Source organism: Triticum aestivum, chromosome 4D (assembly GCF_018294505.1).
Source record: "Triticum aestivum cultivar Chinese Spring chromosome 4D, IWGSC CS RefSeq v2.1, whole genome shotgun sequence".
Lineage (NCBI taxonomy): Eukaryota > Viridiplantae > Streptophyta > Magnoliopsida > Poales > Poaceae > Triticum > Triticum aestivum.
Genome location: NC_057805.1, coordinates 211,616,996 through 211,627,973, shown reverse-complemented (window position 1 = coordinate 211,627,973; position 10,978 = coordinate 211,616,996). Strand labels below are relative to the sequence as shown.

At 39.8% G+C, this 10,978-nt stretch overlaps 1 protein-coding gene across 1 annotated transcript; it reads right to left on the bottom strand.

Annotated features, from left to right (window-relative positions):
* Positions 1-5,638: 5,638 nt before the first annotated feature.
* Positions 5,639-9,865, bottom strand: LOC123097299 (uncharacterized). Its single transcript, XM_044519000.1, has 3 exons — positions 8,019-9,865; positions 6,726-7,077; positions 5,639-5,959 (listed from the first exon to the last, which is right to left on the bottom strand). Exons 1-3 carry the CDS (start codon positions 8,193-8,195, stop codon positions 5,892-5,894), a joined length of 597 nt encoding a protein of 198 aa, XP_044374935.1. The 5' UTR covers positions 8,196-9,865; the 3' UTR covers positions 5,639-5,891.
* Positions 9,866-10,978: the final 1,113 nt, after the last annotated feature.

Sequence of the window (10,978 nt, the reverse complement as noted above, 5' to 3'; positions counted from 1 at the left end):
TCATTTCGACCTTGACAAATTTCATTTCACCTTGTATGCTTTTTTCCGTTCATCTTACAGGTCGAAGGAGCTCCCTTCAGTTCAATGGATTCAACAAAAATAATCCCTGCTGCCACTGCATCCTGAGTTCAAGGGATTCCTTAGGGGCCTTCTACACCATCTTGCTAATGATGCCATCGCTGGATGCCACAGCCATGCTCGTCATTCTTATGCTGCCATTAACATACTGCTCCCTATTTTACTCCACGAAGATCTACAGAAATAAGTTATATTCAGTTCGCCACTTTTACAATTGATGGTCATATGTTAACAGAAACAATAGTTCAAGCTCCTAAAAAAGAAATTATGTGTATGCTACATCACTTTGAGGAACTACATCAAACAAAATAAGGATAGCTTGGTACTACTTGATTTATTTTTGATAGTACTACTTGAACCATTTCTGTTGTATACATTGGCTCCTATTTATTGTAACCTCGTCAAATTGTTGGATGCATGTGGTCCTTCTTTTGTGCATATTCAGTTTCAATAAACGGTGAACTGAATGGAAAAAAATCATGCCATCTACAGTGAAAGTTCAACAAAAAAGGAGAGCTCATTTACACGTAAAAAAATCATGTACATCTATAGGGAAACTTCAACTAAAAATAGAGTTCATTTACAGGTAATAAAAAATGATGTACATACAATTGGAAGTGTGTGCAAAGAAAGGACAATGGGTTTGAATTCACACAAAAAAAATCAATTGATGAACCTCACAAGTTCGGATATGATGACACCTTCAGTTCAAGTGATCAACCCCTAAACATGATCAACCCCTAATGTGTTATTGCATGAGGAGTTCCTAGTAGTTCATGTATTATTGCCTGAGGAGTTCATGTATTACTGCCCAGTAAGTAAACTATTAATGACTCTCAAGTGATGAAAAAATGGACATTAAACTGATGAAAACAAATGTCATTCAGTTCAACGATATAAATCATGCAGGTTCGGGGGACGATGATACCGTAAACCGTTGAGAAGTTACTAGAAAAATCATACCAAAAAATAGAGTAAAGTCAAGTTTGTGAAAACACGCTCCATACAAACCCATACAGACATCAGTTCAATTACTCTTTTTTCAGAACCATTCAAAATTATTCTATGAAAAATACCTAAGTACAAACACACACATTGATCAGTATGAGTACTCTGTTTTTCGGATGAAAAAATAGCGCGATGGTTCTCACCATATTCAAAATTACTCTTAAAATGTTGTGAATTTCAGAAACCGTTCAACACGATTAAGTTTCGCATTTTCGACAGCTTTCCAACCGTATATTATTTACCCCATTTCGACAAACTTATAAAACAATAGCGTTCAAAATCAAATTTGACCGTATTTGAATTGGAGTTTAAACCATAAAGAATTAGAAAAACATTTATATATGAAAAAGTTGTGCATTTTCCATAGCTTTCCAACGCCGTATCATATGCGTCAATCCGACAAACCCTTTGCAAAAAAACACGAAAATACGTTTCACCCAGAATTTCACCATTTTTCAAATTACTTTTAAATCTTATAGAATTTGAAAAAACAGTAGATATATGGAAGAAGCGGATTTTCACAAGCTTTCCAACGCCATCTTATTTGCTCAATTCCAAAAATTCGTTTGAAAATTAAGTCCAAAATACGATTCACGTTTTTGGTTTTGATTTTTTTTCAAAGCTGCTCTTAAACCGTGATGATTTTGCAAAAAACGTTCAATATACTTAAAATATAGTTGTCAAGAGGTTTCCAATGATATATTACACGCCCCGTTCCGACAATGAAATTGCAAAATTATTATGAACTGAAGAAGACGATCTGTTCAACAGAAATGAAAGCATCAGTTCAACCGCTCGAATTCATCAGTTCAACCACTCGAATTCATCAGTTCAATAATGGTAACAGAATAATATTGTGTTACGCGAAACAGAATATCCCAGATGTATATATATACATAAACACTATTCTGATCACGGGGTCAGAATATTATTCTGATCACAACCGGAACTTTCTGAGTTACACAACCTGAACTTCCCTCTGTAGGAACCCGACCTTCGGGCTATCTTCACAACCGTGTCTCCCCGTGTGAATTATTCTGGTCAGTCGTGTTCTATATGTTGTAAGTGTAATCTGCAAACAGTTTTTAACAACTAAATGCCCATTTTAAATAGGAATCACGCTCATTGGCGGATTTTGCTCTCGGGTCATGATGAACATGCGTCTGTTGCAATTTAATTGACTGAGTTGTTCGACCTGAACTTCCACCAGTGCTAGGTTGAACTTCCGCCAACATTGCCCAAATGGGGCTTGCGATATGTCATTGGAAAGCTATGGACACAAGTATCATGACCCAAGTTAAATTTTTGGCAAAATGTAAGCGGCTTAAGAGCAGTTTTGAAAACTGTTTTTTCTTCATACAAAAAACGTTAATCGTATTTTTGATCGCATTTCTAACCCGTTTATCGGAATTAGACAAATAATATGGCATTGGAAAACTGCTGCAAAACCGCTCCTTCCACATGCTGAAAGTTTTCTCTAATTCCCTATGGTTAAAGAGTAATTTGGAAAATCGTAAAATTTCGCAAGCCAAACAGCCGAGTTCGTATTTTCGATGCCACTTCTAAACGGCTATCCAATTGAGGCAAATGATATGGCGCTGGAAAGCTTATGAAAATGCGCTACTTTTTCATGTTGAAAGTTTTTTCTAATTTTGAACGGTTTAAAAGTAATTTAAAAAACGGTAGAAGTTCTACCAAGTTCGTATTTTCAAGCTAATTTTTTAACCGTACGTCCGAATGCAACAAATGGTATGGCGTTGGAATGCTTGAGGAACGAAACTTTTCGGTATATATTGTTTCTCCCAATTCTTTACGGTTTTAAGTCAATTTTGAAAATGGCTAAAATGTTTTTTGGCTGTAATTTGTACAAACTTTATCGGAATGGGGCAAATAATATACCTTGAAAAGCTACGAAAAATGAGAAACTTTTTCATGTAGATGGTTTTCTCTGATTTCTAGCCGTTCTCAAGTAATTTTGAAAAAAACGAGATCATGCGTTCTGCCTCTATCGCGAAACAGATTCTTCAAAAATGCACCGCGTGAAGAACTTGAACTTCTCGGCATGTCTACTTGAACTTCACTCTGTTTTTCACGTGCTTTTTTTTTCTCGTAGCTGTCCATCCACTCACCGGAATTTAGCAAGTGATATACCGATGGAAAGCTGCTGTAAAGACGCAACTTTCCCGTGTTGATCATTTTTTCATACTCGCGACAATTTTAATGGTTTTTCATCTGAAATTCATTCAGTGTAGTAGTTGAACTTCCTGCTGTTTTCACGTTGAACTTCTGTGACGTATTTTTGTTTGTAATTTTCTCATCAATTCGTCAGTGTTACACAAATGATATTCCTTTTGTACAAACATCTGTCACAATATTTTTTTAACTTTCTCCGACCTAGGACTTGAACTTATAACAACAAAAATTTGGACCTTGCCTTTTAATTCATTTTTCTCGTATTATACACACACCAAGTAGTAGATGAACCTTTTTCATTTTTATAATTTGAATTTTTATTTTCTTTTTGAAATCAAATTGCTCCCAAATAATAACTGAACTTCTTTGTGGATTGAGAAAATTGTTTTAAAACGCAAAAAACAATTTCATGTTTTTGAACATGGAAATACAAGGTGAACCTCTCTCGCAAGAATTTTTGAACTTCCCCGGACAAAGCACTTGAACTTCTTTCAACAAACCTTTTAAGCTTTTATTTTTTATACTTTTATTCTCACCTAAAATGCAATCCTTGCAGTACTTGAACTTCTCTTTATTTTCAATATGAACTTCTGTTATATTTTTTGTGTGTACGTCGAATTACACGCAATTGAAGGTCGGACGTCATTTTTGCCATTTAAATTTTTGAACCTCTTCGTGTATTTTTAGAAATCGCAAAAATTGGAGTTTTTTAGTAAATGTCGAATTTCTTCATTATTTTCAATTGAACTTCTTGGTTTATTCGTTGGTAATGGAAAAAAATCAAGTTTTTGTAATAAATATCGAACTGCTCCGTTTTTTGAAATTGAACTTCTTGGTTTATTTTTTAGTAATGAGGAAAACCTGACTTTTTCATATACATTGAACTACTCTATTAAAAAAATTGAACTTCTTCAGTTTTTTAATTTGGACTTCTTGGTGCTAATCATTTGTAACAGGAAAAATCCTATGTTTGTAATAAACATCAAACCACTGCGTTATTTCAATTTGAACTTCACTGCTTTGTAATTTGAATTGCTCTATTTCTTAATTTGAATTACTTGGTTTATTCTTTAGTAACAGGGAAAATTATAGTTTTACAATAAACATCAAACCTTTTTTAACTTCTTTTCTGAACCTCCCAAGGTTTCATCCTTGAACTTTTCGTTTCTTGTTAACTCAAAGTTTTTCTTTTGCAATACCCATGGGTTTGTTTGTTGATTTTTTTATTCTTTTGGACTTACATATATATTACTTGGTTTTTATTCTTTGGGAACCTACTGAATAAGAACATAGCCTGCCCATGACGTACAAACACATACACATAGAAATTATACGTGCACACTGGATAGTAATACACGAACTCTCTAGAAAGTACTGAACTTCTTTGTACATATTTTTGGAGGAAATGTGTACAAATAACTCAAGGCAAGAACTGTGAACTTTTATTTCACCGATGATTTTGAACTTCTGCAATAATAGTTGATTTTTTCACAAGAGAGAAAAGGAAGATGTGGCTCTCTTGCCATGGAACGCCTTCCAACCAAAATTCTAGAAAATGGTCCAACCTAGAAGTTTTTGAACTTCTAAAATAATAGTTAATTTTTTAACCTTTGGCCGTGTACCTTTTATGAACTTCAGTTTTTGACGAATGCCCCTGGTTTTGGGAACTCCTCATTCTTTGATTTCACTAATATTTTTCAGCGACAGTAATACATGGACTTCACTGACTATTTTATTGTCAAGCTACCAAAGGTGTGGAACGACAACGCGCATCACATGCACTTTTTGACGAACCAATTCGTTGAACTATCATAGGCGGAGAGGAAGAACTTATCCGACCGTATCAATTTTTTGTTACTCTAGTGCTCTTCTTGACATTCTTGGGGCATTTTTTTGCATTTTGTGGACCACGAGAATACATGGCAACTAGTATCTTATGCACATACATGGGACAATATGTATGTGTATTATTTTTTCTTGTTTATAATTAAAATGCTATTCTCTTTTGAGGCAAAAGCACAAACACATGCGGTGCACACTAGCTGGCTGCAAATCTGAAACTTTTCTTCAGGTCATGTGTGTGCGCGCACACACACACACGACACATGCGGCAGCAACATAACGCACGCATGCACACCATGCAAACTGATGGAGTTTTGGTGGGCGAACCTGTACAGTTTTTGCATTGGTTTTGCATGTTGAACCGCATCATCTTTAGAAATTAAACTTCTCCTTTCTTTTATTTTCTTAATAAAAACACACCCTTGTAAAGGAAATAGGTATTTCTTTTACAAGTATACATGTGGTTGTACCAAATAATCCAACACGGACAATAGTTTTTTGAAGCACCAACCGTAGAACAATTGTTCTAGGGTAATTTTCATTAATAATAAGTATATTTACAAAAGAGAAAACAAAAAAAGAACCAAAAGGGTTTATCATATTCCAGTTTTTTCTAACATAAAGGCATAAAAAGTTTACCCACTTCTTAAACACGAACAATTGTACATGACACACTCACGAGACCACACTTATGAGAATTATAGGAAAGCAACGATTTCTCTCTAACTAACATCTGAGATTTTTTTACATGACACACCACATCATATTCCCTAGGGAGCTGGCCTGCAAGGACATCCAGGAATCTGGTGGTGCTGAGGACCCTGAACAGAAATGTTGCCTGCATGCAAGACGAGACCAAATCAAATGCAATTTTTTTATATATTTGAACGTCATGCAGTTTCATACCTGAAGTTCCACGGTTCTGTTTTCCCTCAACTTTTAAGTTGTAAAACATTAGAGCTTGGGGATATGCATTTTTTATAAGTGGGCGCAGGAGTTTGGAAATAAAAAATACACAGAGAGTAGCAATTATTCATCACATATTCTGCCAAATTTACATAGCATGAGATTCGGTCTCTGAAAAGACAAGATGATCCACTCATGCCATCTGATGTACTCCCTCCGTTCCTAAATACTTGTCTTTCTAGGCATTTCAACAAGTGACTACATACGGAGCAAACTGAGTGAATCTACACTCTAAAATATGTCTACATACATCCGTATGTGGTAGTCATTTGAAATGTCTAGAAAGACAAATATTTAGGAACGGAGGGAGTAGATGATAAGGGGCAACTAGTATACAAGAAAATTTAAAAACAAGAAGCTAACACTAGTTTTGGATCCAAAACTACTATAAAAATAAATTTCACTTAATATATCAGTAAGTTCAGAGAACTATACAGGTTCAGTGAGAATAGAGGAATGCATGGAGAAAAAAATTGGGAAAATTGATTAACAATGAAAAGAACACAAACATCCATTATGCAAAATAACATGTTATCAAGATTTCAGAAAATCTTTCGAGAGTGTATTTCTGAATATCAACATCTGATTTTCCCCCTGCAAGAGTCATAGGATATACTAATTTACACCATTGTTCTTACTTGGACGGTGTCTATACCCCAATCTGGACTGCAGCGAGACGCATGGAGCACCCAGGATCTTGACTACAGGTTGCAACTTGTAGGCACCAACATGGCAGCTACGGAGGCAGATCACAGACGCGGCGACAGAAGGGCTGCTGGACGGCATACAAGGCGGACAAGGATGTGCATGCCTCTGTCTCAGGGAGTCACCGACGGGAGGTCGCGTTGACCTGGTGCAAAAGCTCGGCCTCGCACCATCTTGGCCGGTGACGAGCAGCGGGAGGAGCGACCTTAGACACGAGCAGTTGAGCTCGACCTGAGGGGCGGCGAGTTTTTCTGAGCTCGCCTTGTCGCTGAAGTCCAAAGCCACCTCAACATGTTCGGAGTTAAAATAATCAGGAACACAAGTAAGGCATTAGCAGGTAACACAGACCAAGCAAACTAAACACACACAAACTTCAACATGTAAACCATGTTTCACTTTTTTCTATAATTTGCTAGTTGGGGATTGACATGAAGTGCACCGTAATAATGAAGTTGAACTTTCCCAAACAACTATTATGCACCTAGTGAATCAACGATCCATTACACGAACATTTTTTCGCTCCTTCTTTTCATAATGAACTGAAGCTGCTACAATTTATGGACTTCTGCGGGTTTTGCTTGTCTCTTTGAGGGGTAAATTTGCAGCAACACTAGCAGTTTTTTGGTCAGTTTCAGATCAACAGTTTCTGAAGGAGAGGGAGAATGATGTTTTTCTAGTCAGGAAAATGAAGACGAGGGAGGCAGCAACACTAGCAGTTTTGCTTGTTTGTCCTTCATTCTGGGCGCCGCCATACCGACCATCTACAACATGTTCGTCGTCTGCAAACTTGAAATTCAGATGCAAGCAAAGAGCAGCTGCAAACTTGAACTATAGCGCTAGCTGGGTAGTACCTTTTTTTAGGGAATGGTGAAGTACATCAGTAGGTGATATCCAAATTCATAAGAGAGAGAGAGAGAGATTGTGAGGGAGAGAGAGCAACAGCCTGCATCAATGGAGGAGAACGTCGACGACAACATCTCTAAATTGTGTCTTTCAGCAGCACTATAACTTTTTATTCAATTTTTTCCGAACTGCAACCTACTGCAAGCTCCAGCACTGCAGCTTCTTCGTCGATGAGGGGCAAAACCAGAGGAGGCCCTAGTAGGACCTGCAACGCACTTGAGGAAGTGGAAGCGCAACCCACTGCTCCTGAAGCCGACGAGGTTGCGGATGCGGGCGTGATGGAGGAGGGCACACCACAGGAGGGCGTGGGTGCGGTGGCTCACCTGCAGTGGAGGTAGTAGCGGGTGGCGGGGGCGTACAGGGACGAGAACGGGGCGCGGGAGTGGGTCTGCAGGGTCGGTTGGGGCGCCGTCGTTGACGCCAGGTGGGGCGGCGGGATCCGGGCAGCGTAAAACCACGAGATGTGGCTGGCGGCACGCGCAAGGTAGGCGGCGGCGCATGGTGTGGATGTGCGCGCTGAGAGGTGGTGCAATGGCGTGCCGCGTGCTGCGGCGGCGTCGCACCGTGGGATTGGACGACGGCTGGGAGGCGTGGTTGGGGGAGAAGGTGGACGATAAATGTGGAAGAGGTGGGTCAGGGCAGTTTTCTTTTTTTACTTTGGACTGCTCGATCGGTTTTTGGATCCAGGAACATCTGCTCGCACCCTTATAGGGTCGATCGTGATCAGAATACTTATTCTAATCCTGGGATCGACATGAGATTTTTTTTGTCAAATATCTAAGGCGTAAAACATACACAAAAAGTGAAGAGGAGAATATGTAAAATGTGTCTTCAAAACTATGGAAATTTGGGAATCCTCTGAGCATAACGAGCAGCGAAAACACGGTGCACACTTGACAACAAATATTCTTAAATGACCTATCCACACTGGGCCCTTTTCTATATAAGAAAAGGCACTAACTTATAGCGCACACATTTCTCCACCACACATTTCCTTAGTATCTTCTCTCACCTTCATCCATTCAGTGTTGCTATGCGTTATCCCCTCTCTCAAATACATAGCAGAACATCTTGATTTTTGAGAAAACAGCCGTAATGGACCCCCTGACATTGGGCGCCCTCCGAAGCAACTTGCATGATCTCCGATGCTTCTTGTACCCTTTTTCTTCAGATCAAGTTGAAATTTGTTCTTAGCTTCAGTGTGTTCTTCATCATCTTTCTGCCTGCAAAAGGTAATCAGTTTTGTGCAACTTGCTGCTGTTAGTTGGTCTGCTTGGGAGAAGGCCACTGTCGCGGCTGTTGACAGGAAGGTTGGGACTTTTGGGAGCGCATGGTGCCTGCCCACTTGGTTCCCGGCAAGAAACGCAAGACCACAGTGATGCGAGAGGCACTGCAGTTCAAGTGCGCCCCAGCGGACCTGCGCTCGGCGTGGCACGCGCAAGTTGGCGGAGTGTCAACGCGCTATGGACTACGGCCGATGTACTATGTGAACGGCAGCCAGCTGGTGTCGCGTGTGTGGAAACAGAGAGAGGAGCTGCGGAAGTTCGACTAGAGACGCAAGGGCAGGCCGCACGCGATGGATGGGGAAAGCTACGCCATGGGCCAAAGGTGCTTGTGGAGACGGGGCACTGCAGGTGCAGATGGAGGCTGCACACTCGGATAGGGCGGAGTCGCGTGCGTGAGGGTGCCGCACCTTCTGCCGGAGGTGGCTCGCCGGCTCCTTGACAGTGGTGGCGCGCCAGCGGGTTGGGGGCGGAGCCACGCCGGGGCGGCGAGATGCAGGGCGGTGGCGCGTTGAAGGGTGGAGGTGCGGGAGCGGCGAGATGGAGGAGGCAGTGGGAGGTGATCTTGGATGAAGAGAGGCGCGCCGGGGCGACGGCTGCGAGAGGCGCGTTGGGGGATGGGGGCCGGCGGTGGGAGGCGCGCCAGGGTCGGGGCCGGGGCGACGGCGGCGAGAGGTGCCGGATCAAGGGAGAGGGAGGCACCGTCGCGATGGGTCCAGGGGCAGGAGGGGATCGGGGGAGGTTGGGGACGAGCGATGGTGGGATGGGATTTTTTTTGCAGCTCGGGGAGTTTGGAAACAAGCCGATCGCTCGCTGTGATCCAAATAACTATTCTAACTAATCCTGGGATTAGAATGGTGCTATTCTATATATATATACATACATACAAATATATATATATATATATATATATATATATATATATATATATATATATATATATATATATATATATATATAGTCGTAACAACATGTGGGTGTTAGCAAGATCATTTGTGTGTCGCTTTGCGAGTTTTCATTCATTGTCCAAGAAACGGGAAAAAACTTCAAAAAGTTCGGCCGCAAGGTGCAGCCAGAGGTGTAGGCCTTGTTGGTATTTTAATTATAGGAAATGCATATAGAGTCCGGAGATAACAAAAATCATTGTTTCACCGTGGCGTGCTCTCACGATCATATGAATTTTTTTTGGTAAAGATTGGCACAAGTTTTGGTGCTCGCACCTTCCATACCGGAGCATCCCACAAGAAGGATCATAGTTTCGAAAAGGAGACGCGGCACTTCTGACTCCAAATCGTCAGTGACTACATCATTCCGCCTCGAAAAAAATCATGGTAAACAATCACGAATATACCCCTGGTTTGATTTTCTGGCCTATTTCAGGTCCCGTCTGCTATATTTAAGTCATTTTTTTGCACTTACCTTACATTTAGTGCATATAAAGTCAAAACCCCACTAGAACTACATATATATATACTATTACACCCTGGGTGAGTAATAGTTATTCTTCACCCCCCCTCTATTTTAACATCAATACACCGTATTTTTACGTTCCGTAAATTTGCTCTTACTTCATACTAAAAAGAGAACGTAAGAAAATTATAATCGCGGTAAAAAATATTTTATGTTACCTAAAATTACAAACGTAAAAACATTAGGTAAAATATACATAAAATGCAAAATTTCTAGACTTAAAACCTATATTTTTGTTACCTTATGGCAAATTTTACGTAGTAAAATCGATATAAATGTATACAAAATGTAATTTCTTTTGAAACGATCGTACGATTACCTCGGGTGAAAAATAACGTATTCTGCACCTTGGGTGATAAATAGTATATATATATATATATATATATATATATATATATATATATATATATATATATATATATATATATATATATATATAGTCGCAACTACAGTAGGTGTTAGCAAGATCATTTCTGTGCCGCTTTGTGAGTTTTCATTCATTGTCCGAGAAACGGGAAAAAACTTCAAAA